Genomic DNA, 25,143 nt, shown 5'->3' on the forward strand with positions numbered 1-25,143 from the left:
TGTTACTGCTTTGGCAATGGCTTCCTTTTCAAAAAATTTCCATGCAGAGTAAAGTCTTATCAGGCGAGTTAAATTTCTGGTCATATGAAAACATTGTGTGGAAAGCAGTTTTCTTGAAATCGGAATGTTTTTAGTGAGCTTAAATTAAGGGAAAGTATTTATTGTTCTCTTTTCTCCCCACATTAATTTGGATGTAAAAGATGTGTTGCTTTGATTTGGCAGAGAGATAGAGAGAATTTTCTTGGCAATTTTATGGTCCCTCAAACTGCTTTAATACCTCCTGGCTACACCTGTGAAGTTGGGAGTTTCTTAACGGTTCCACCACAAAACCGCGCTCGACTAAACCGGGTAGCTGATGTCATCAACAGGGCGACAACAGCGCGGAGACAGAAGCATGCTGTAAACCCTAAACCTAAAATTAACACCTAAACCTAACCCCCCTAAACCTAATCCTAAACCTAACCCTTAACCTAACCCTAAACCTAATCCTAACCCTTAACCTAATCCTAACCCTAACCCTTAACCTAACCCTAAACCTAACCCTAACCCTAAACCTAACCCTTACCTTAAGTTGAATCGGCTTGCTTTCAAAGCGCTATTTAAAGTGCCCTTCTTTCTCCGCGCTGGCTGTTGTCGCCCTGTTGATGACGTCAGCAACGAGGTTTAATCGGGCGCGGCTTAGTCGAGCGCGGTTTTGACGGGTCACGTTTCTTAACATCATCTCTGTGTCTCTTCTTCCTCTGGTTATCTTCAACATGTTTGCTTGAAGACATGTCTGGATTCTGGCAAAGGGACACCTATAATAATCCTGAACCTCATCCAGAGGTGGGTTGCTACCGGTTCGGGTGGTATTTTGGCCTTGGTTGCAGAACCGGCAGCGACCCAGGCTGGCCACCCCCACCCCCCGAACCGATTCTCCGGTGGCTGCTGCTGTTACAGTCAACTGCGCATGCGAACCGGAAGCAACTCACCCCTGATCTGATCCCAGGTTCCTAGAGTGGGGAATCTCTAACTTTGGCAACTTTACAACTTGTGGACTTCAACTCCCCGAATTCCTCAGCCAGCATGTGGACTGGAGGAGAATTCTGGCAGTTGAAACCCACGAGTTGTGAAATTGCCAAGGTTGGACACCAGGGGTGGGTTGCTGCTGGTTAGCTTTGCTCCACGCGTGTGCGCGGTTGACTGCAAATTGTTCTGCGCATGCGTGCAGAACATGGAAAAAAATTACTGAAAAAAAAAATGCCGGCAGCGAGGTTTGGGAGCATGGCCAGCCTGGATCGCTGCCAGTTCTGCGACCAAGGTCGAAATATCACTACCGGTTCGCCCCCAGATGACATCTAGAGTGGGAAGACGCCTCGACCCCTTTCCCCCATTCTGTGTTTCCTGCATGGGTCAGATAGAGAAGTTCAGCAACAGTGGGGAAGATTCCCGTGTTCCCCCCATGGTTGGCTGGGGAATTCTGGGAGTCGGAGTCCACCCATCTTCATAACGAGAGTTGCTGAGAGTGAGAATCCCTGGACCGTCTCCTCCAAGAACCAAAGGCCATCGTCATCATCCTCTCGCACCTAAAAAAACGAAGGCAAGAAACGGTTGTGTGTCCAGATCTGCCCCATAGAACCCCCATCCCGCCCCTCTGGAGGGATTGCATGCTCTTCGGGGCGGAGACCTCAAATGTGCTTCTCTGCATGCAAGATTTTGCAACCCAGGTTGATGATGCGGTGGAAGAACGGGGTGGGGTGGGGTGGTGTCATCCAAAGCAGTGTTTGTCAACCTTGGCCACTTGAAGATGTCCGGACTTCAACTCCCAAAATTCCCCAGCCAGCGAATGCTGGCTGGGGAATTCTGGGAGTTGAAGTCCGGACATCTTCAAGTGGCCAAGGTTGACAAACACTGATCCAAAGAATGCACTTTTTTTTTTCTGTAAAAGGCGCCGCTTTGGCCCGAATTCCCTCCCGCAGGAAAAGCGATAGACAAATCTAAATAAAACCCTCTGGACAACTTCTGCGTTGTTTCTATCATATGACTCTCATAGGACTTGCCGGGCCGTACCATTTTCCCCAGGGGGAGGCGTCTATAAAATCCAAATATGCGGACAAGAGACTCTGGTTACTTTTCCTCTTCCGAATTAACAATCTATTCGGTTTTGGTATTTATTTTGAATCCTGAAATCTGGAACTGCATATAAATTGCTGGTGAAATCGCTCCCCCCCCCCCATTTCTCTCAGTTATACTAGTCCTCGGGAAGCCTCAATGGTGGTGGGTTGAACCAATTGCAGCCGAAGGGGGATCCCGTGAAGTACTTGGCAAAGAAACCCTGAACGCTAACTCCAAGAGGATTCAGGGATGACTTGCGTACAGTTTAGATGCGCTTCTAATCCCTTGCCTGACGTTGGATTCCTACGCGGGGTGTCCAAGGAGGCGAAAGCTCGCTGGGTCCCCCCCCTCCAAGGAGCCGTTTCATGGTTACTCCCGCTCAGCCCGAGTCAGGCGCTTTGGGCGGCGACAGAAACCCGGAAAGAGGCGCATGCGCACTCCCACCAGAACGGAAACCCTCGAGTTCTTTAGTACTGTAAAAGCGGACCTCAATCAGGACTAGCCCCTTAGTCTGGCTCCCAAGGAGGAAATAAAGGTAGGATCGTATGTGCATGCGGCAGGTGTATTAATACCCCCTCCCCAGCTTGAACGATCTCCAAAGATGCTGGTGGTACCTTGTTCAATAGTACTAACTGTGAAAGGGATCTTGGAGTCCTAGCGGACAACCATTTAAATAGGAGCCAGCAGCTGCCAAAAAAGCCAACACAGTTCTAGGCTGCATCAACAGAGGGAGAGAATCAAGATCCCGTGAAGGGTTAATACCACTTTACAAGGCCTTGGGAAGGCCACACTTGGAATATTTGCATCCAGTTTTGGTCGCCACGATGTAAAAAAGATGTGGAGACTCTGGAAAGAGGGCAGAGAAGAGCAAGAAAGAGGATTAGGGGACTGGAGGCTAAAATATACGAAGAATGGTTCCAGGAACTGGGTATGTCTAGTTTAATGAAAAAAAGGAACAGGGGAGACATGATAGCAGTCTTCTGGTATATAAAAATCTATATCATCTATCTACCTTTCTATCTATCATTTATCTATATCTATCTATTCTATCTATCTATCTATCCTATCATCTATCTATATCTATCTATATCTATCCATCCATCCATCCATTCATGCATCTATCCTATCATCTATCTATATCTATCTATCTATCTATCTATCTATCTATCTATCTATCTATCATCTATCTATCCTATCATCTATCTATATCTATATCTATCTATCTATCTATCTATCTATCTATCTATCTATCCTATCATCTATATCTATCTATCTATCTATCTATCTATCTATATCTATATCTATCTATCATCTATCCTATCATCTATCTATCTATATCTATCTATCTATCTATCTATCTATCCTATCATCTATCTATATCTATCTATCTATCTATCTATCTATCTATCTATCTATCTATCTATCTATCTATCTATCTATATCTATATCTATCTATCATCTATCCTATCATCTATCTATATCTATCTATCTATCTATCTATCTATCTATCTATCCTATCATCTATCTATATCTATCTATCTATCTATCTATCTATCTATATCTATCTATCTATCTATCTATCTATCTATCTATCTATCTATCTATCTATCTATCTATCTATCTATCTATCATCTATCTAATCTATCCTATCATATATCTATATCTATATCTATCTATCCATCCTATCATCTATCTATATATCTATTTTCTATTCATCCATCCTCTATCATCTATATCTAATTTATTATCTATGCTATATATCTGTCTAATCTGTCGGTGTCTCTCTCCCTCCCCCCCCCCTTCACATGAATGCTCGGCTTTTTGCAGCTGGCGGAGTAGGATCAGCAGCAGCAGCCATGAATGCCATTGTGGTGCTGTGCCACTTCTGCGAGCTGCACGGCCCTCGCACCCTCTTCTGCACGGAGGTCTTGCACGCTCCTTTGCCTCAAGGCCCACCAGGGGGAGACAGCCCCGGGCAGAGCGAACTGGCAGAGGATGAGGAAGGTGGCATTCAGATGAGCAGCAGGATTCGCTCCCACAGCCCGGCCGAAGGCGCCAGTGTAGACTCCAGCAGCCCAGGGCCCAAGAAATCGGACATGTGCGAGGCAAGTGGGTTCCTTCTGTTCCTCCCCCCCCCCGCCAAAAATCCCCCGCTCCCCTCTGCAGGAGTCCCTGTGTCAATCGTTGATCTAAATTGGGTGACTAATTTGAGTGACTGCTTGCAATTTATGGTCATTTCTCCCTTAATGGCATTACTACCTCTTGCTTTCTTCCAAATTTCTGAACCTGGCCCATTAGTGGAAGATGGGTGGACTTCAATTCCCAGAATTCCCTAGCCAGCCATGCAGTTAACATGGCTGTCATTAACATTTGGACTCCAATTTATTGGAATTCACCGTGCTTCCTGTGGTCCATTTCTTCTTTTTTTCATTCTCCCCTCTTAGGGTTGTCGCTCCCTTCCTGCCGGACATCCGGGCTACATCAGCCACGACAAGGAAACGTCAATCAAGTACATCAGCCACCAGCACCCCAGCCACCCCCAACTATTCAGCGTTGTGCGCCAGGCCTGTGTGCGCAGCCTCAGCTGTGAAGTAAGTCCGCTGGGTTGAGTTGCTGATTGATTGATTGATTTCTGTTCTTGTCCTGCCTTTGGTATTTTCATAAACAGCTCAAGGCGAACATATCTAGCAATAGCAATAGCAGTTAGACTTATCTACCGCTTCATAGGGCTTTCAGCCCTCTCTAAGCGGTTTACAGAGTCAGCATATCGCCCCCAACAACAATCCGGGTCCTCATTTCACCCACCTCGGAAGGATGGAAGGCTGAGTCAACCCTGAGCCGGTGAGATTTGAACAGCCGAACTGCAGATAACAGTCAGCTGAAGTGGCCTGCAGTGCTGCACTCTACCCACTGCGCCACCTCGGCTCTCTCTAAATCTGATGCTCCTTCCTCCTCCTCTTTTTTCCCAAACAACAATTCTGTAAGGTGGGTGAGGCCGAGAATCGACTGGCCCAAAGTCACCCAGCCAGCTTTCATGTCTAAAGCAGGACTAGAACTCCACCGTCTCCTGGTATTTGGCCCAAAATCCCCGAGCTGGCTTTCATGTCTAAAGCAGGACTGGAACTCCACCGTCTCCCACTTTCTAGCCAGGTGCCTCAACTACACTGGATCAAACTGAACCTCTTCGCCAGCTCAAAAGGGATCTGGCTTCTTGCCAAACCTTGCGGGAAAATTCCCTACTTCTAGCCCCTGCCTTCCTTTTTGCGGAGAATTGATAGAGTGGCGAGGTTTTTCTATTTGATAAAGGCCCTGATTGGCCGGAGAAAGCCAAGAGGCCAGGAATTATCCCCGTTTCTTGGATTTCCTGTTCGCTGGTTGGCTAGTTTGGATCTTTTTAAAATAGTTTTTTAAACGTCACTTTGTTTTTATAGTTTTGGAATTGTAAGCTGCCCAAAGTCCTGTACTGAGATGGGCAACTCTAGAAACTGAATAAATCAATGAATGGCAGAAGAAACTTCCTTAGCTAAGGCTTTGGTTTCTAGAAGAAATGCCACAATGGGTGCTTTTATTTTTGCCTTTTATCTGGACAGTTTTGGGAAGGAGGGATGTGTGTGTCATAGACAGGCTGTGTTTAAGAATTTCTGGTACCCACCAATGGCTTTGAGGAGGTCTGGCTCTTTTTCTCCGCAAAGGTCTGTCCCGGACGGGAGGGTCCCATCTTTTTCGGCGATGAGCAACACGGTTTTGTCTTCAGCCACACCTTCTTCATCAAGGACAGCCTGGCTCGGGGCTTCCAGCGCTGGTACAGCATCATCACCATCATGATGGACCGTATCTACCTCATCAACTCGTGGCCTTTCCTCCTGGGGAAGATCCGGGGCATCGTGGACGAGCTGCAGGGCAAAGCTTTGAAGGTCTGAGCCAGCGGGTTGGGAGGGAAATTAGATATTTGGGAATCATAGGGCAGGAAGGGACCTTAGAGGTCCTCTAGTCCAACCCCAGTCCAAGGCAGGAATCCATGTACCATTCTGGACAAATGACTGTCCAATCTCTTCTTGAAAGGCTCCAGTGATGGAGCACCTACAACTTCTGGAGGGAAGTCATTCTATAGATTAATTGTTCTATCAGGAAATTGCTTCTTAGTTCCAGGATACTTTTCTCCTTGCTTAGTTTCCATCCATTGCTTCTGGTCCTGCGTTCAGGGACTTTGGAGAATAGGTTGACCCTCTCTTCTTTGGGGCAGCCTCTCAAATGTTGGAAGACTGCTATCATGCCCCCCCCCCCCATCACCAGCACTCTATACCTTCTCTTTGTTAGATGAGACATTCCTAGTTCCCGCAACCATTCATCAGACAATTTAGCCCCTAGACCTCTAATCATCTTTGTTGTTCTTCTCTGCACTCTTTTTCTGAAGTTTTCAAGACTTCTTTTGAATTGAATTGAATTGAATTTATTGCATTTATATGCCGCCCTTTTCCCCGAAGGGGACTTAGGGCGGCTCACAATCCAAGTCAAGGGAAGGGGTACAAATAAAGAATAAAAAAGACGAACAAAACAATACACAATTTAAAAGCACACAACAGTCATACCATTCGAGGAGGGGGGGGGGCAACGGTTCTTTAGCCCCAGGCCTGTCGGAACAGCCAGGTTTTAAGGGCTTTGCGGAAGGCCTGGAGGGTGGTGAGGGTTTGAATCTCCACGGGGAGTTCGTTCCAGAGGGTCGGAGCAGCCACAGAGAAGGTTCTCCTCTGGGTGGTTGCCAGTCGGCATTGGCTGGCAGATGGAATTCGGAGGAGGCCTAATCTGTGGGATCTGATCGGTCGAGTGGAGGTAATTGGCAGCAGGCGGTCTCTCAAGTACAGACCTTTTTAAGGTCTTGCTGGTTTCTTGGTTAATGATAATGCAATAATTTTGGCAAAGCTGGGTTTTTTTAAACCTGTGTCTTTTCAACTTATTTTGTGTGTGTGTGGGGGGGGGGTTCTTGGTTACTCAGGTCTTTGAAGCTGAGCAGTACGGATGTCCGCAGCGAGCCCAACGCATGAATACGGCCTTCACCCCATTTCTGCATCAGCGGAATGGGAACGCTGCTCGCTCGCTGACTTCGCTCACCAACGACGAGAACCTGTGGGCTTGCCTTCACACTTCCTTTGCTTGGTGAATATATTTGGTAGACCACCAACTTGGAAATCCGGGCGTAGGGACCGGACTCTGCTCTGTATCAAGTGGGCTGAAACCCATTCCAATATCCTTAGGCTGCTGAAGGCCTGTGGCAGTAGACTCACGGAGAAGCTTCTGGAAGGGGCCCCAACAGAGGACACCTTGGTACAGATGGAAAAACTTGCTGGTAAAGTCAGAAGCTGTTGTGTTTTTTTTTAATGGACGTTCTCGCATGTAAAAAGCCACACCCTCCTGCCTTGTTGCAGGAAGAAACGTGAGCAAACCTTCATTCAAACTCTTTTCTCTCTCTCTCGAGATTTGGAGGAAGAGTCAGAAGCCTGGGACAACTCGGAGGAAGAAGATGGAAAACCGACCAGCCAGAAGGATGTCCGAGAAGGTTCTGGGCAAATGAAGAACCAGGCCGATTTCGGTCTTCTGGCAGACTGCAGCAGTTGGAATGGAGCGAGTGGGAGTCAATCTGTCTTCCGTTCCCTCCGGCATTTGAGACAGGCAAGGAATGGCAGTTGGATCACTGGAAGAAGAGATGGGCCTTTGCCCATCCTGACAGTTTTAGGAGGCTGCTGAAATATACAGCAACACATAAAAAATAAGATGCATAAACAAACATAATAAGCAATAAAGCAGATACTTCTAGAACTTGGCTTTTCCGGCAGGCCTGGGGCTGTTGACCTCTTGATTGAAGTCCAGCCCCCACTTTGATTGGATGCATGGTGTGCTTCTTCTTAATTTTGTTGTGTCTTATTGTTTTAATTCTTTTTTTTAATATTTTTCATTTCTGTAAGCCGCCCGGAGTCCTTCGGGATTGGGCGGCCTAGAAATTCAATAAATGAAATGAAACTTGGGAAGCATAAGGCAAAGCAGTGTTACTCAAGGATAACTGGCTGGGGAATTCTGGGAGAAGCCCAGCTCTCTTTAAAGTTGCTAAAGCTTGAGAAACAGCGGTCTGAAGTAAAAATTAAAGGCAAAAAAATAAGCTTTTAAAAACTATTGATTGTCTTTCCCAGGTCTTGGGATCGTCAGCATTCCGCATGCTGGCCTGGCACGTTCTCATGGGGAACCAGGTCATCTGGAAAGCGCTGGATCGAGACCTCATCCACTCCGCCTTTGATGTCCTGCGGGTATGAAACGCATCCTCTTCCAGTGGATTTCTGATTGGCTGGGCTGCCCTGATGTCATAATAGGGGGTGGGGCATGCAAAGTTCTCGTCTCCATCAGCCTGCATGGTGGTGCCTCAGGTGGTTTAGAATTGCATTCATGTTTTTGGTCTTAATTTTAACCAGTGCAACCAACCGTTCCAGAAACTGAGTGACTTATATAGAAGTAGGAACCATAACAATAACCGATGTTGTTGTTACTATCATTCCAAGATAGCATGGATGTCTTGCATGCATCTCCAGTCCGTGTATAGCTGGCTGCCTTGACCTTTAGTCTGTTTTAATATTAATTTTTATTATTTTAAAATATTTTCCTTGTTCTTGCTTGGTTGGAAGCTGGCTAGAGTCGCTGCTTAGCAAGAAGGGTGGCATACAAAATAAACGAATAATTAAACGAAAATAACCCATTTCAGGACTTTGTATCTTCAGATCCAGCTTTTCAATAAAATCGGTCACTTCTGCCTGCTTTCAAACAACTTCCTCCGTCCTGCTTTGCAAACCATTTTGTCTGCCCGAAATCTGCGCTGGGAACTGGATTCTCACTCGCCTCTCTTTCCTTTGCTAGACCATGCTTCCGGTTGGCTGTGTCCGAATCATCCCGTATAGCGACCAGTACGAGGAGGCTTACCGGTGTAACTTTTTGGGTCTCGGCCCTCAAGTGAAAATCCCTCCTCACATTTTGTCCTCCGGTAAGAACAAGTCTTTCTGTCTTCCCCAAGCTGATAGAAAAGTTCGGTAACCCTTTGCAAGAACCGAGGGGGCGCAGTGGTTAGGGTGCAGTACTGCAGACCACTTCAGCTGACTGATATCTGCAGTTTAGCAGTTCTAATGTCACCGGCTCAAGGTTGACTCAGCCTTCCATCCTTCCGAGGTGGGTAAAATGAGGACCCGGATTGTTGTTGGGGGCGATATGCTGACTCTGTAAACCGCTTAGAGAGGGCTGAAAGCCCTATGAAGCGGTATATAAGTCGAACTGCTACTGCTATTGCTTGGACACCCTGACGGTTCATAAACTACAGATAGTCTTTGACTTGCGACCACAATTGACACCAAAATTTCCATCATTAAACAAGGCAATTGCTAAGTGAATCATGCTGGATTTTACTACCATGGTTGTTAAGTAAATCACTGCCATTGTTGCCATCATTAAGTGAATCCGGTTCCCCCCACTTGACTTTGTATGTCAGAATCCACTTAGGAAGGTTGCAAATGGCAATCAGATAAATCCAGGACGCTGCAAACTCCGTAAATTCAGGCTGGGGGAATCCTCCTCCAAATCTGGGAATGGTGCTATGAAGAAATTCTGTTTTTTGTTGCAGAGTTCGCTGTCCTGGTGGAAGTTCGTCTGGCCACACGGTCAAGCCTTTATCCCGTCCTTTTTGACGAAGACCAGCCCCTCAGTAAATACGAGTTTGTGGTTACTAGTGGCAGCCCTCTGGCAGCAGACAGAGGTGAGCCATGCGTGTTAAGTTCAAGCCGTTTTGAGTAGAGAGTCACAACACTGTCCAATCTGTAGTTCATAAGCAAAAAGAGTTGTGTCATGGATTTTTGAAAAGGAACATACTTTTGTTACTTAGCTGGAAATGCAGAAGAAAAAAGAAAGACGAGTGTCTCAACCGTGCAGTGCCGATTTTAAAAATAACTATAGAAAAACTGGATTCACATTCTTCTTCCCATCTGCAGTTGGTCCGACCATCCTGAACAAGATTGAAGCTGCTCTGATGAATCAGAACCTCTCGGTCGATGTGGTGGACCAGTGCCTCATTTGCCTGAAGGAGGAGTGGATGAAGTAAGGTGGACTTTTGGGTTGAGAAGTAGTTGGTCTTCTAGAGTTCATTCTTTCATATGCTTCCTTTAAGGAAGGGAGGAGTGCCGTGTGATCTTCAGAAATTTCATTTTCGAAAGAGCGGGTCATAATCTATAATTAATTTATTTATTTTTTGCTTTCGGCAGTAAGGTGAAGGTCCTCTTTAAGTTCACCAAGGTAGACAGCAGGCCCAAAGAAGATACCCAGAAGTTGTTGAGCATCTTGGGGGCTTCTGAAGAAGATAACGTGAAGCTCCTGAAGTTCTGGATGACGGGCTTGAGCAAGACCTACAAATCGCATTTGATGTCCACCGTTCGCAGTCCAACTTCTCTGGAGTCTCGGACCTAGCCTGGAGAACTCTTGTCGATCCACTCGTTTTGTGTGGGATGAATGAGCTCAAATATTCTGTGTCAACACTGTAGACCGACTGAAAAGCAGAGGATGAAGGGAGATCTCTTGGCCTCAAAACTATCTACATCAGGGGTATCCAGCCTTAGTGACTTTAAGACTTTTGGACTTCAATGATGCAACATTTACAGTTTTTTATGTTACTGTGAGATTAATTCAGTTCTTTATATTTTTTTAAACTGCCCAGCTACTTATTGATGAACTCTGTAAAACTTTTCTGGCAAGAAACGTAATTCCGAACATACTTTATATGGAATTTTTAAAAGGGAGAAAGATTAATAAGAGATCCTAATTTGTTAAAAGAGTTTATTTCTGTGAATATGTCAAAATATTTATAGCTACTCGTTTTCAGAGAGATTTCTTAAATGTTTTATGACTTTTCGTTCATTGTGTAATTCATGGTGTTTGTGTTGAATTTTTATTTAATGTGTGTAAAAATGCACATAATAAAAATCCACCCCCCTCCGAAGAGAAATGTCCTGTTTTTTAATCAAATGATGCTTAATATTTAACACATCCTAGGAAGCATAAAAAAGTTTTGCTTTGCAAATTTAAATATTTCCACTAAAAGTTCCCAAAAATGCAGGAAACCTAGCCTCTTTCTTCTATGATTGTCACTAATTTTTCTTCCCAATCATAGTTAAAGCCGTTTTTTTAACCAAGTTAAAAGGCAGTTTAGAAGAGGGACTGATCGCGTCCCTCCCATGACGACTCCAACTCCCACAAGGCCTGAAGAGCAAATTTCCGCCTGGGAATGATGGGAGTTGAAGTTCACGCGGCACTGAGGGGGAGCGGCCAGGGCGGAGAACGCATGCGTAAAGGGAAAATCCCCCCTGGGGTGTGAGAAGCGGCGCATGCGCTTTTCTTTTTTCCCTCCCAGTGGAGCGCGCGTGCGCGCCTCTCTAGGCGGGAAGATTCGAACGTGCGGCGCAGGCGCGCGCGGCCTGAGGAGACGATGTGGCGGTTGGTGCTGGCGGTTGGGCTGGGCGCGGCGCTCGAGGCGCTGCTGGACTGGCTGCTGGGGCGTCAGCGGGCGTCGCCGCCGCCGCCGCCGCCGCCGGTGAGCGAGGTCATCTTCTTCCCCTCGAAGGTGACGTGCACGGAGGAGCTGCTGGCCGGGGTGCCTTGCGTGTGCCCGCTGCCGCACGACGAGAGCGCGCTGGGCCGCCTGCTGGCGCGCGTGCTCTCGGCGCGGCGCTCGCTCGACCTCTGCCTCTTCGCCTTCTCCAGCCCGCAGCTCGGCCGCGCCGTCATCCTCCTGCACCGCCGCGGCGTCCGCATCCGAGTCATCGTCGACGCCGATTACATGGCGCTGCGCGGCTCGCAGATCGGCCCGCTGAGGACAGCCGGTAAGGGGGCGTGGTCGCGGCGGGCGGGGCCTGAACACCGGCGGCCAATAGGGCGAGGGGGGAGGGAAAATCGGATCGAACCATCGCGCTGGTGGAATTCTGGGATTTGAAGTCGATTTCTCGTCAATGGGCCAAAGGTTGAAAAATGCTCCTTTAAACCAGAGGTCTTTAAACCTGGTAACTTTAAGACTGGTGGGCTTCAACTCCCAGAATTCTCCAGCCAGTTTTGTGGTTTTGTTCCTCTCCTTCTCCTTGCCCCCTCCCCAAGACACCAGGTGGACGATTCCCCCCCCCCCCCCATGTCTTAAAACAAGAGTCTTCAAATTTGGCAAATTTAAGACCTGGGGACTTCAACTCCCAGAATTCCCAGCCAGCCATACTAGGGGGGAATTCTGGGAGTTGAAGTCCACCAGTGTTAAAGTTGCCAAGTTTAAAGACCTCTGGTTTAAAGGAGCATTTTTCAACCGTTGGCCCATTGAAGAGAAATCGACTTCAAATCCCAGAATTCCCCCTAGTGTGGCTGCCTGGGAAATTCTGGGAGGCAATAGTTAGCAATAGCAATAGTTAGACTTATGTACTGCTTCATAGGGCTTTCAGCCCTCTCTAAGCGGTTTACAGAGTCAGCAATGAGCATTGCAATAAGCAATGAGGTGGAAAGGGCTTACAGCAGGGGTGTCCAAACTTGGGAACTTTAAGACTTGTGGACTTTAAGTCCCAAAACTGGCTGGGGACTTCTTGGAGTTGAAGTCCACAAGTCTTAAAAGTTCCCAAGTTTGGACAAAACTGGCTTACGGGATACATGGTGGAAGAAGAAAAGGGAGAGATTTGGGCTAAGGCAAGTGTATTGAGGACAAAAGCCAGCGATAAAGACTGAAAGATGAGGTGGTTTGGTCATAAAGACACCCATTGTTAAATTTATATGTCTCTCCTCGTCAGGCAGCTCTCCCAAACACGGTTGAGCGACAACTAGATCCTTGATGTTGAGTGGGGTTTTCTCTCCTTTCCAAGGGATTCAGGTACGCCACGATCAGGACCTGGGCTACATGCACCATAAGTTTGCCATCGTGGACCAGAAGGTGCTGATCACGGGCTCTTTGAACTGGACCACCCAAGCCATCCAGACCAACAGAGAGAACGTGCTGGTGTTGGAAGACCAGGCTTTGGTGAACATCTTTCAAGCGGAATTTGAAAAGATTTGGGAAACCTACAATCCTGCCAATTATACATTTTTCTCTAAACATGAGAAAACCAGGATTGAAAATGGATAAAGATAATTACGGGACAAAAATCTACTGCATGGCCAAAAAAAAAAAGTTTGGGAGCATTTGGTTCAAAATTTCTCATGTCGAGAACGACGTAATTATCTTAAAAGATAAGCAGCAAGTCGGGAAATACACAAGCAGTGTACTCTTTAAGTGTTTAGTGAATTTACTTTCCAAGGAATAGAACTTGAAATAGGCTTTATTAAGAAGGGCTATAAAGCTGCAGGACAGAATGCAGAGATGGAATTGTATGCTGATCTTTGTAAGCGCACATTTCCGGCATATGGGACGTGAATATTTTAAGTTGTTGCCTTTATGTTGCATCTGAATTGAGAGAGAGAAAAGGCTCAGAACAACGATCTGCTTTTATTTTCCAAAAGACCAGTTAAGTTGGGAGTGCTGAATTTCTATTATGCGTTGCTTGTTTGATTTGAATCCTGGAACGTAAGAACTTGGCAGCAGAAAATGGAGAGGCAGAACCGCCGCCCTGCAGGGTGTATTGCACTGGAAGGCAACATCCAGCCATAAGTATGATCCCAGTTTAAATATTTCAGTTTAAATATTTCTCTATGTCAAAGGTCATTAGGACTGGAGGATTTAACTCTTGCTGTTACTTAAAAACTGTACTACTGATGAGAAAGATTGCAAGAGAAGTCCTGGAAGTAACTATTAATGCACGAACACCTTGAATACGTTGTGAGGTCTTGTTTGTTTAGTTTTTTTCAATGATTAAAGCTGTGGTTCTGGAGAGCAAGTGTGAATGGAATTATTGTAATATTTTGGGACTCTTTTAACACTTGTGTTATGAAATGGTTACCCCCTACCTCTAAGATGGTCTGGAGTTGGGCAGTTTAATCCAGTGTTTCTCAACCATGGCAACTTGAAGATGTCTGGACCTCAACTCCCAGAATTCCCCAGCAGTGGTTAGGACAGTGTTTCTCAACCTTGGCAACTTGAAGATGTCCGGACTTCAACTCCCAGAATTCCCCAGCCAGCAAATGCTGGCTGGGGAATTCTGGGAGTTGAAGTCCGGACATCTTCAAGTTGCCAAGGTTGAGAAACACTGGTTTAATCAATATTTTTATTTTTGCTATTTCCATTTTTTTTTGCCATGCTTGGAACAGTTCAGCAGCATATACTTATCAGCAACTGTTACATTTGTGAGGAAGCCAGCGTCCATGACTTGCAATAAAATCACACTTATGTAGTCATTCTGAAGGCCACCTCCATCTACCAAAAAACCTTCATTACAGCATAGCAAGGGTGGTGCAAAAATAGTTTATTACGATATAATTTTATGTATAGTTAAGTAATTATATTTACAAAATCATCAGCTACATCCATGGGAACCCTAGCATGTCACACAAGGTTTGTAAGGAATAAATACTGTGACCGAAGTGATACTTCTACAGTGAACAGCTGAAGAGAGAACTGGCTCCCTTAAAAGCATGAAAAAGAAAAAACCACCATTCAGAACCTCACTAGATTCAAAACACGTTAGTTGAGAGCAAAAGAGGCTTCATTGTTCAGCAGCGAAGGTTGCTGGGACTTCCAGGAGTCCCCTTGGTTGGAGTGGACTCCTAATTCACAGGGCGCCACCTGCTCTCCAAAGGGACTTGCCTTCTTACACCCTAAATTTTGCTGGAAGGTGTGGATTAGAGCAGCGTTTCTCAACCTTGGGAACTTGAAGATGGGTGGACCACCTCCTCGAATTCTTAACAAGGTCGAGAAAGACTGAATTAGTCATTCCCACACTCAGTTCTCAGATGACCTGGTGATCCAGTCAAGCCATAGTCAACTTGGTGATGAAGCTCATGTGGGCCTTAAGACAGACAGACGTGGTGGCCTCAGAAACCTGAAGTAAGGCGCTCACGAGGATGGGCCTCCTTGCAGTCCTTGTGCACCTCCCACTCCTTCTCCTCCAGCCACAGGTTCATGTGGTAGGAACTGGTCGGCTGGCTCTTTGGCAGCTCAGCGACAGGATGTAGACGTTTACCTGTGGTGGTTTCTCATACTGAAAGTAGCGATGGTGTTATTCCATTGAAAGAAGGAATTAACGCCTACCGTAATTCTCACCACCCGGATGGACTTCCACTGCAAATTTTATTGGCTTATCTGGAGTTATGGCATAGCTAATTCTACGGCAAACCCAAGATCTTTCCCTTAGGTGCTTTAGGAATATTTCTCAGCTCTTGTGGTCGGTCACGGGCTCGAATTCTACCAGCCAGAGTATTCTTCCCCTCTGAAGCTCCGTTGTGATGTACGAGAGCGTAACTGCAAAGGGAGATATCAAAACTACAGCAGCTTAATTCTGCCATGCTGTGACCACAAGACGGCATAGCGTAATTCAAACGTAAGGACAGTGAGAAGCAACATTACTTCATTTCTTCGCAGAGCTGCTTGGTTTAATCTGCCACGGGGTTAACATGCAACAACATGGTGTACCTTTGATGACTTTAAGAGATGCTACTATCACCATTTCTCAGTGAACATGCAGTGAATCTTCAATTTATTGGACCTTCAGATTGATGCATTCGGATTTCGAATGCCTCGGACAAAATCCATCGGCCGCCGTGTAGGCATACATACAATCCTATTCGTTATTCAACGGACATTCAGGTCTAACAAACACCTTCCTACGAGTCCATTAAACTGAGTTTACTGCAACATAATTGCATAGCCCGGGTCACTTGCGCCACTGTCCGTTACAAGCTTACTGAAGTGAACGAGGAAGAAAACTACCGTCGTAGAGCAATTAGGTTTTAAAACACTGTACATATTTTTTTTTTCTTTGGAGAGGCGTTTCCAAAACTAAAAAGGATCAGAGAAATTTAAAAATATATTTATAGCATTCAAACCAACCAACATTCTGTAAGGGAACAAAGCAGGATTTCAGGTTACACTAACTTCCTTTTCCCCCAAGTCCAAAGGAAATCCGTATTAGAACAAGATTAAAAAAAGAAACCCCATAAAACCCTCCGCGAGTTTTTGCATAATAAATATTTACATGGCGTGCTTCGAATACTATACAGGTCTTAAATTATTTTTAGAGAATAACAAAGCTTTAAAAAATTGGGGAGGGGGGAGGGGGGTTACCAAAGGAAAGAAGCGTGGGTGTGCTCAAAAGTGTTCACAACGAAGTACGGCATATGAACCATTGCAATGGAGGAAAAAGAAGTCCAGTGGGAGTCTAATCAAGTATATTGTCATTACAAAAAGCAACATTTTCCCCGCTCCCCTCCCCTTAAACACCACACAGGGGCCGCTTAAAAGCAGCCCCTGTCATAGGAATCACAGCCCGCTCGGATTCCTGGATCAGCACAAGCGATCCTCCTTTTGTTTCTTAGCAGGAAGGAAGGAAAGCAAAAACGGCATTAAGAAAAGACAAAAATCCTGCTTTGAAACAAGTGGGAGGGGGAGAAAAGGAGAGACAAAATCGGCCATGGACCACATCCCCAAAGCCGCATTTCAGGTGTGTGTGCACGGTACCTGTGCCAAACCTCCATCAAGAGTACACATTTTTCTTAAATCTCCGGAGTACAGGATGGGGTGAAAATGCTCCAACCTGCCTCCAAACAAGCCTTTTCAAGAGCCGTTCAAGAAACACACTGTCCCAAACGCTCCCGGGGATTGGTTGCGTAGGAACGGTCCCTTTGCTCGTAGCGGTAGAGTCAGTTTTGTGCGAAGGGAGGTGGGGTGCCTTTCCCCGCCTTCCAGCCATCGCTTTCCATGTTTTAAGAAACCGCCTCGGAATCAGGACGTTATTGAGAAAGGGACAGGATGGACTGCAGGGATTTTCCCCAGAGCCAACGGATTGCTATCGAGTTGCAGAAAAAATCATGGAAGAAAAATTAAATTCCTCAACCGTGGCAACTTGGAGATGTCCGGACTCCAAATCCCAGAATTCCCCAGCCAGCGGAGCGTAAGAATCCTGGGAGTTGAAGTCCAGATAACTTTAAATTGCCAAGGTTGAAAAAACATGGTTCTATCCAGGTCAGCTTCGTCTGTGTGAAGGAGATAGGAGGCCTGCAAAGACCATTTCGGGGGCAGATGCCACAAACGCGTCCCCTTCAGCTGCCCGAGATGCCCTCCCAATGCCACCATTCACACATCAATCTTTGGGGCTGCCATACCTATTTGAAATGCACTTCTATACCCTCGACTGACAGTTTGCAGTTAGATAGGAAAAACTGCTCAGAGTGAGGAGAAGCCTTGAAGAAGAAAAGCCTCACCTCTGAAGTAAAAATAGGAAGAGCTCCTTAGTCCAAGCCATTCAGGGCAGCTACGTTTTGCAGACTGCCATTGCTGTGGCACGTCAAATGCAACCAGGTTCTCCTCTGTCCAGCTGCCTTTAAGGTAGTGCATGCTAAGGTATCCTTTTGCTTCAGGTCTACCTCTAGGAGACAAGTGATCTCATAAGGTGGGGTGGGGTTTGTTTGTTTTTGGAACCACTTATTTCCTTGCGAGGCGTCTAAAAATTCTAAAACCCGCATGCAGAGAAAAGAAATGGACCAAGCCTCACTGAGATTAGCAAGAGTTCACACCGTTGGGCTTGTCCCAAAGTGAGAAAGTTGCAGCAGAAACTCAACCCAGTAAGAGCAAAAACTCCCATCTTAAGGGACCTCAAGGTTCGTAGAATTGGGCTGGAGCACCCTAATCACCTACAATGTTGGAGAGACAGAGTCAAGGCTTGTTCATAATGCTGGTGGAGGTGTTAATCTTGAAATTTTAAGCACCCACTTCCAAGGTGTTCGTCGGGTTTGGCCAAAGACATTTTAATCCATCCCAGGGCCTTTCTTGGGAAGGCTGTGTACATTCTGGATCCCAGCGCATCAAGGAATCTATTCATCACATTTTTGGGGGGGTGGGTGGGCCCAAAATATGGAAGGGGTAATCGAAAGTCCTGCTTCATTTCAAGAGGATGAAAGCACTAAAGCTGCTTTGGGATCATGGTTAGCCTGGTCTTTGAAGGCCACTTTTAACTGGGCTTAGCTCCCAAACCGTTTTCAGGTGTTCCTTTGCAACGGAATATCCCTCACACAGACACTGAATGGTGCAATCAGGCCCAAATAGATTCTCCAAAACAGATATACCGGTAATCCATTTTACTTTCTTTCTTTTTTTTAAAGTCACCTTTAAGAAGCAAGGATCTGCACTTTAGGATCTCCATCCTCATCAGACGAGAGAAATGTCCTGAAATGTCTCTCGGATGGATGCCCAAAACCCACCAAAAGACTAGGAGAAAAAGTTAACCCAACTGGAAGAGGACAATGGTTGCTAGTGATTTTAAGAGCTATGTTTTTCCAAGATCCTGGCTAAGGTGGAATCTGCCACCCCTTAACCGCTGGCTGAGTAAAATAAATTCAGAAGATTGCTAAGCTGCACAAAGGACTGGATCTCTGCAAACCACACAATAGATCAAGGACAGTCCAGACTGATTTCTTCCCCCCCCCTTGTGTTTCTCAAGCATCCAGGGGCGTTGGGGGGGGGGGGCTTGCTTGGCCAAACCAAATTTGTTTCAGAGTGGCTCAAAATATGCGCCTAAGTGCTGTGTTACTCTTCAACACTGGTGGAACTAAGCTGGAGGTGTATCCCCCTTTCCCAGGGCCCTGTTGTGATACCAACACATCAGTAAAACAGGGCTAGCTTATTATAGGCTGTTGAGCCTTAATACTGACACTCAATGCAGTGGATATACACTAGGAAGGAGATAAATATATATATATATATTTAAGGGAGAAAAATCTTCAACCTCCTCCTGCGTTCTTGCCCAAAGTAAGGACTTTTCCATTCAGAACATGCTTAATCCAGTATTTCTCAACCTCATCGAGTTTAAGATGCCTGGACGTCTCCTCCCAGAATTCCCCGTTGCTGGCTGAGGAATTCTGGGAGCAGACGTCCACGCATCTTAAACTTGCTAAGGTTGAGAAACAATGATTTCATCCCTTCGATGGTGGACAGGAAAAAAAAAGAAGTCTGGAATTGCTCAGTCCATTCATCCGGAGCAGCTCTAGAAAAATTCCCGCTCCCGGCCAAGCGAAGCGTAGTCATAAAAAAAGATGAAAATGGTGAGGGGGAAAAAGGAGAAGGATGCTCGTGTCGTGATGCCTCAAGCTAGGCGGCGGTGCACATGGCCAAGCCGGAAACGAAGGAGAACACATTAGTCTTTCTTCAACTCCTTGGATTCAAAGAGCTTCAGGCGCTCCTGCACCGTCAGACCTTCCTTTAGACTCTGGAGGGGAGAGAAGGAAAAAAAGGAAAGCATGAAAGGCCGCTCGGGTGGAATGGGCCAAATCCAACATGGAGATGTTCAGGCAGAGGAGATAAAATAGTGAGAGACAAAATCCTCAGGCTTAACATCATGCGGAAGACAGAAAAAGCACCGTTATGGAGAAAGGTTACTGGAGAATTGGTGCCCGATGGAGGAAGAGCGAGATGACCAAAGGCGCAGCTAACTAGCGTGACTCCCTAGAGATTCTCTGAAGTATCTCCAGATGCCTTCAACTCCACAAGACCTACAAAATTGTCCTTTCCCTATAATATATTTGCTCCAAGACAGTTTCCTAATGTCACTATGGGACAACATAGTAACACTTTATAAAGGATGGTGTCTCTGGGACTACCGAAGGAATGTCCACATTTCCCCCCCCCTAAGGAACCAAGACCCTGGCTTCTTAACTCATGCCATACCTCTGTTATGAATCAGAGAAGAATAGGGTTTTGATTTGATTGCACAAGGTCAAAACCAAAAATTCCCATGCTGTGTGTCAATTAAGACAGGAAAATCAGCAAAAGCCCCAGATAGATGACTTTTCTTCAAGTTTTTCCCATTTCTTTCCTTCCTTCTTTCTTTCTTTCTTTCTTTCTTTCTTTCTTTCTTTCTTTCTTTCTTTCTTTCTTTCTTTCTTTCTTTCTTTTCTTCTTCCTTACTTTGTATTAGTTGGTGTTATTAGTTTTCATCTTCTTAAAGTTTCAATTAAAATTATACATATACATATATGCACAGATATATATGTAATTTTATATTACGTTATGTATATGAATACGCGCCCAGATAGAGAGATGCAATGATTTGGGCCACCATATCTAATGGGCAAAATAACTTCCAATTGCAAAACAACTGGAATATTTTCCTTGCGCCAACACTGCCAACAGCATTAGCACTTAGACTTATATACTGCTTCATAGTTCATCGGACCTGGGTATTTGACAGACTGCCTCCTGCCGGTCACCTCCCAAAGACCTATTAGATCCCACAGATTAGGCCTCCTCCGAATTCCATCTGCCGGCCAATGTCGGCTGGCGACTCCCCAGGGAGTGGCCTTCTCTGTGGCTGCTCCGGCCCTCTGGAACGATCCCCCCGTGGAGATCCGGACCCTTACTACCCTTCCAGCCTTCCGCAAAGCAGTTAAGACCTGGCTGTTCCGGCAGGCCTAGGGCTGTTGAACTATCCAGCCCCATTCGAGGTTACGGCTGTTGTAGAATTTTAAATTGTTTGTTTTTATTTTATTTTTGTATCCCCTCCCTTTTTATTGTGAGCCGCCCTGAGTCTCTCGGGAATAGGGCAGCATACAAACCTAATAAATGAATGAATAGTGCTTTACAGCCCTCTCTAAGCAGTTTACAGACTCAACATATTTCCCCCCAACAATCTGGGTCCTCATTTTACCGACCTCAGAAGGATGGAAGGCTGAGTTCAACCTTGAACCAATCAGGGTCAAACTCCTGGCAGTGAACAGAGTTGCCTGCAATACTGCATCCTGACCACTGTGCTACCCACTGTCTATTGGCTGAGATGAACCAGCATCCAAAACTAGGGACTCAAACATGATCTTTTGCTCGGAAACTCGTGCCTCCTGAAGAGTGGTCAAGTGGAAGCATGCACAGTCAATCCAACATGCAGGCATCTTCTCATGCTCCACAGAGCTCCCCACGTGTCAGCCGAGATGGCAAGGAAAACTTGTGATGGATGTCAGTGAAGACAGGATGAGACAGAAGGGTGGATGCAGCCACTGATTGGGCGTGAAGGGGTCTATGTCTGCTCTACCCAACCCGGTCCCCCCCCATAGCTTCTGGGGGGTGGGTGGGCAGAGGGAAGAACCTGATTAGCTATGGAGACATCAGCAGAACATGCATTTAAGGGCACTGTAACCTCCGAGAAGTAGCATTGTTGAACCGGTGGGTGATTGGATTACCTACATGGCAGGGACCCTGGAACCTGGTGCATTTCAGTTATCCCATGAAGCCTGCTCAATTACCGACTGTTATCCGAAGCGAAGAACAAAAGAACAAAAACAAGAAAAGACATAAATCCTATTGTGGGCCACAATACAAGCAGCTTCCTTCCCACGCCTTTAAGGAGGAGGCCAAGATTGAATGGCTCCATAAATCAACCAATCCATTTTAAAAAAAGAAACCCATAATAGTTAAAAACACAGATCAGTAATGAAGAGAAGCTGGAATTAAAACTAGATCTTCCAGTGCAAGAAGTGGTACACAGAGAGAGGCGCAGGATATCAACAAAACCAATGTGAACTTAATAAACGATAGAATGCCTTTCTCGAATCTGTGGGTGCTTTCTGTGAATTCTTCTGGGGTTCAGATGCTTACAAAAAGGGTGGCTTTAGCTCTGGGTTGGCGTTCTTTTCCTAATAAATGCCACATGTATGCCAATATGCAAGGAGAGACGAGTGGACCAGAACTGGCTAAGGAACTAAAGGATGAAGAGGTTCCACTCTTGTGGACTATTGGAAACTATGTTCCCTTAAAGCAATGTTTGTCAAACTTGCCAACTTTAAGACGAGTGGACCTCCACATGGCAGTCTGGGGAATCCTGGGAGTTGAAATCCACAAGTCTTAAAGTTGCAAAGTTTGGGAAACTATGTCCCAAGATCTCAGGCTTTAAATGTGCTGCATATATCTCAAAGCACGAAATAACGAATGTTCTCCTTGTCTACATGTTCTCAGCACACTTATGAAAGGCAGTGGCTTCTGCTTTCTTCTGGGTCGGCTTCTCAAGCTATCCCAAAGCCGTGGAATTCTCAGGTGGGTTCCCCCATCCAAGAATCCTCCAGGGCCTTCCCAGCTTAGCCAACAGCTAGCTTTGGTCGGAAGTTGCTACTTGTTGAGGCAGAATCAACCATTGATAGGACAACTAAAGTGTTGCACGTCTAAGTATGTTTTCCAGGGAAAATGGAAAGACCACATCAACTCACCTTTGACCTGATATTTCTTAGTTGCCGGCCAATGCTGGTCCTGTCCTTCTTCAAGAAATCAGGATTGCTTTTCGATTTCATAATATCTAAGTGGGTAAGAAGGAAAGGAAGTCAATATAACTCTTTTGAAAACCTCCAGGCCATAGTTTTTCAAACAAGCAAAGTTAAAAGAAAGTCACTATCGGCTTCCTTCCCATCAAGGCAACGAATACTCCAAAATACTTTTCCCACCCTCAAGAAATCCAATTTTACCACTAATTCTAATGCTAGGTTCCTTGAACCCACCAAGTCCAACTCAATATTAGAGCCGAGGTGGCGTAGTGGTTAGAGTGCAGCACTGCAGGCCACTTCAGCTGACTGTTATCTGCAGTTCGGCAGTTCAAATCTCACCAGCTTAAGGTTGACTCAGCCTTCCATCCTTCCGAGGTGGGTGAAATGAGGACCCGGATTGTGGGGGCGATATGCTGACTCTGTAAACCACTTAGAGAGGGCTGAAAGCCCTATGAAGCGGTATATAAGTCTTAACTGCTATTGCCAATATCAAAGAGTGGTCTTTGCAACGATGAATGTCCACCAACTTTTTTTTCCAAGAAAATTTGCCCGAGATCATCGGATCCTAACCCTTCTTTGGGGTTCAGCATCCAGAAATATGAAATTAGGAAGCAGGGAGCCTACCGTATCCGGACACGGTGCTGCTCTCGGGAGATTTTTCTCCCAGGGCTTCGGTGGCTGCCTTCAGCTGCTCTTTCAATCTGCTGATATCACAGTCTGCCTTGGCTTTGACGATGCTGAGCTCCGTGTAGATGTCCTTGTATTTATCACTGGCGTATTTTTTATCCTGGAGAAAAGACAAAAATACGATTGGAGCTGAGATCTTTCGGTCCCCGTGGGCAAAAGAGACAACTGAGATTACTAGCAATTTCAACAGCCATTAGAAAGAGCCGAGGTGGCGCAGTGGTTAGAGTGCAGCACTGCAGGCTACTTCAGCTGACTGTTAGTTGCAGTTCGGGGGTTCAAATCTCACCAGCTCAGGGTTGACTCAGCCTTCCATCCTTCCAAGGTGGGTAAAATGAGGACCCGGATTGTTGGGGGCAATAATGCTGACTCTGTAAACCGCTTAGAGAGGGCTGAAATCCCTATGAAGCGGTATATAAGTCTAATTGCTATTGCTATAGTTCAACGCGTTCATCACCTTTTCCAAGATCTCACTAAAACTCTAAAGGTGTCCCTGTTTTGCCTGGTTCTTCTCCATCCTCCTGGCTCCTCCTGTCTTAGGCCATCAACTGAAGCAGCAACATTGGCGACTTGGAATTGGCTTCAATTCTCAGAATTCGCCAGCCAGCCATGTTAGCTGGGGAATTCTGGGAGCTGACGTCCATCTTATCTAAAAGTTTGGACACTCCTGATGTTGCTCTACCTAGCTTAAAGTGTACAAATGAGGAGGTTGAAAATCACTAGTTAACGGCTTTAAGGCGATGCCTACTTCTAAATTCTTACCCTCAGTGCTGTTTGCAATTCATCCTTCAAGGAGCTGATCTCTTGCTTCAAGTACTGGATTTCTGATTCCTTAACTCTCAACAGGACCTGCAAGGGGGAAAGTCAAAAACATAACACCTGTTTTTTAAAAAAAACGAATATCAAGAAAAAAAATACATAAAGCTGGAAGAGAGGGAGGGAGGGAGGAAAGGATTTTAAAACCAAAGGAAAGAAAGATAGAAAAGAGAAATGGAGACAAGGAAGTCAGGATTTTAAAACAAAGAAAGAGAGGAAGGAAGGAAGGAAGGAAGGAAGGAAGAAAGAAAGAAAGAGGAAGGAAGAAAGAAAGAAAGAAAGAGGAAGGAAGGAAGGAAGGAAAGAAAGAAAGAAAGAAAGAAAGAAAGAAAGAAAGAAAGAAAGAAAGAAAGAAAGAAAGAAAGAAAGAAGGAAAGAGGAAGGAAGGGAAGGGATTTCCGACCTTTTCAACAGTTACAAACAAACCTACCTCTAACTCATAGGCATCCTTGCCTTGGGTAAGTGGAGAAGCAGCCGTTTCCATGCCACCTTCCCCAGTTAGCAACGTCCGTAGTCGGGTGATCTCTGCAGCCAAGCGGTTGTTCAGCTCCTACAAGGAAACCACAAATGCAGGATTCTTCAGAATAAATAGAATTAGGCCAACAGACCACCCCTCTATCATCCAGCACAGGAAACCTTTACATCAATTTTTGCAGAAGACTGGAATCTTTCACCTCATCGTGCATGCGATGTATATCATCACACCCCTCCGTCCCCACAAATACAGGAGCTCTTGAACATGGCCAACCGGGGGGGATTCTGGGAGTTGAAGTCCGCCCATCTTAAAGTAGACGAGTTTGGAAACACCCTCCCTCCCCCCCCCCACCGCTTTAGAGCCACTGTCTCGGATCACAGGAAGGCTTCACCTGATTGTGCGCGTTAAGTTCCTGGTTCTCCCGCTGGCATTGTCGGAGGGCCTGCCTCTCCGCCTCCAAAGCCTGGGCCAGGTGAGCGTTTTCCAAGCACTTCTGCGAATATTGTTCTGAAAGGACTTCCAGTTCCCGCTGGACAGACTGCAACTCCTCCCTGAGGGCAGGAGGACAAAGGAGAGAAAGTGGGTTTGACTTTGAAGGACCCTTCAGGAACCAACTTGGCAGGTGAGGAGGAAGATGGAGGAGGAGGAGG

At 45.9% G+C, this 25,143-nt stretch overlaps 3 protein-coding genes across 9 annotated transcripts in view; 2 read left to right on the top strand and 1 right to left on the bottom strand.

Moving 5' to 3' along the window:
• Positions 1-2,502: 2,502 nt before the first annotated feature.
• Positions 2,503-11,104, top strand: FLCN (folliculin). Its single transcript, XM_087728593.1, has 12 exons — positions 2,503-2,629; positions 3,922-4,199; positions 4,539-4,685; positions 5,787-6,008; positions 7,088-7,248; positions 7,347-7,438; positions 7,568-7,761; positions 8,277-8,390; positions 8,992-9,115; positions 9,746-9,877; positions 10,110-10,215; positions 10,380-11,104. Exons 2-12 carry the CDS (start codon positions 3,951-3,953, stop codon positions 10,579-10,581), a joined length of 1,743 nt encoding a protein of 580 aa, XP_087584719.1. The 5' UTR covers positions 2,503-2,629; positions 3,922-3,950; the 3' UTR covers positions 10,582-11,104.
• A 477-nt stretch (positions 11,105-11,581) lies between these two features.
• On the top strand, positions 11,582-14,000 carry PLD6 (phospholipase D family member 6). Its single transcript, XM_087728580.1, has 2 exons — positions 11,582-11,990; positions 12,999-14,000. The coding sequence occupies exons 1-2, from the start codon at positions 11,597-11,599 to the stop codon at positions 13,256-13,258; spliced, it is 654 nt and encodes a 217-aa protein (XP_087584706.1). The 5' UTR covers positions 11,582-11,596; the 3' UTR covers positions 13,259-14,000.
• Positions 14,001-17,683: 3,683 nt separating this feature from the next.
• Positions 17,684-25,143, bottom strand: part of MPRIP (myosin phosphatase Rho interacting protein) — a 91,348-nt gene continuing 83,888 nt past the window's right edge. For 4 of the 7 annotated variants that reach the window (XM_087729137.1, XM_087729136.1, XM_087729140.1 and 1 more), the window contains 6 exons: positions 24,885-25,044; positions 24,449-24,568; positions 23,965-24,051; positions 23,143-23,305; positions 22,468-22,553; positions 17,684-19,484 (listed from right to left, as the gene is read on the bottom strand). In XM_087729137.1, coding sequence (XP_087585263.1) covers positions 19,413-19,484; positions 22,468-22,553; positions 23,143-23,305; positions 23,965-24,051; positions 24,449-24,568; positions 24,885-25,044 — 688 coding nt within the window. In that variant the 3' untranslated portion in view covers positions 17,684-19,412. Of the gene's footprint in view, positions 19,485-21,447; positions 21,514-22,467; positions 22,554-23,142; positions 23,306-23,964; positions 24,052-24,448; positions 24,569-24,884; positions 25,045-25,143 lie in introns of all 7 variants that reach the window. The other 3 variants (XM_087729138.1, XM_087729142.1, XM_087729139.1) reach the window with 2 other exon arrangements.

This window comes from Thamnophis sirtalis, unplaced genomic scaffold, assembly GCF_051295495.1.
Source record: "Thamnophis sirtalis isolate CommonGarterSnake01/CBP01778 unplaced genomic scaffold, rThaSir2_p1.2 scaffold_14, whole genome shotgun sequence".
Taxonomy (NCBI): Eukaryota; Metazoa; Chordata; class Lepidosauria; order Squamata; family Natricidae; genus Thamnophis; species Thamnophis sirtalis.

What these genes read in the sequence shown, in the direction of transcription:
- FLCN (XM_087728593.1), top strand. Translation starts at nt 3,951, where the DNA reads ATGAATGCCATTGTGGTGCTGTGCCACTTCTGCGAGCTGCACGGCCCT. An exon ending in ACAGATGGAAAAACTTGCTG is followed by an intron (nt 7,439 to 7,567) that starts GTAAAGTCAGAA and finishes CTCTCTCTCGAG; the next exon opens with ATTTGGAGGAAGAGTCAGAA. An exon ending in CCGCCTTTGATGTCCTGCGG is followed by an intron (nt 8,391 to 8,991) that starts GTATGAAACGCA and finishes TTCCTTTGCTAG; the next exon opens with ACCATGCTTCCGGTTGGCTG.
- PLD6 (XM_087728580.1), top strand. Translation starts at nt 11,597, where the DNA reads ATGTGGCGGTTGGTGCTGGCGGTTGGGCTGGGCGCGGCGCTCGAGGCG. An exon ending in CGGCCCGCTGAGGACAGCCG is followed by an intron (nt 11,991 to 12,998) that starts GTAAGGGGGCGT and finishes CTCCTTTCCAAG; the next exon opens with GGATTCAGGTACGCCACGAT.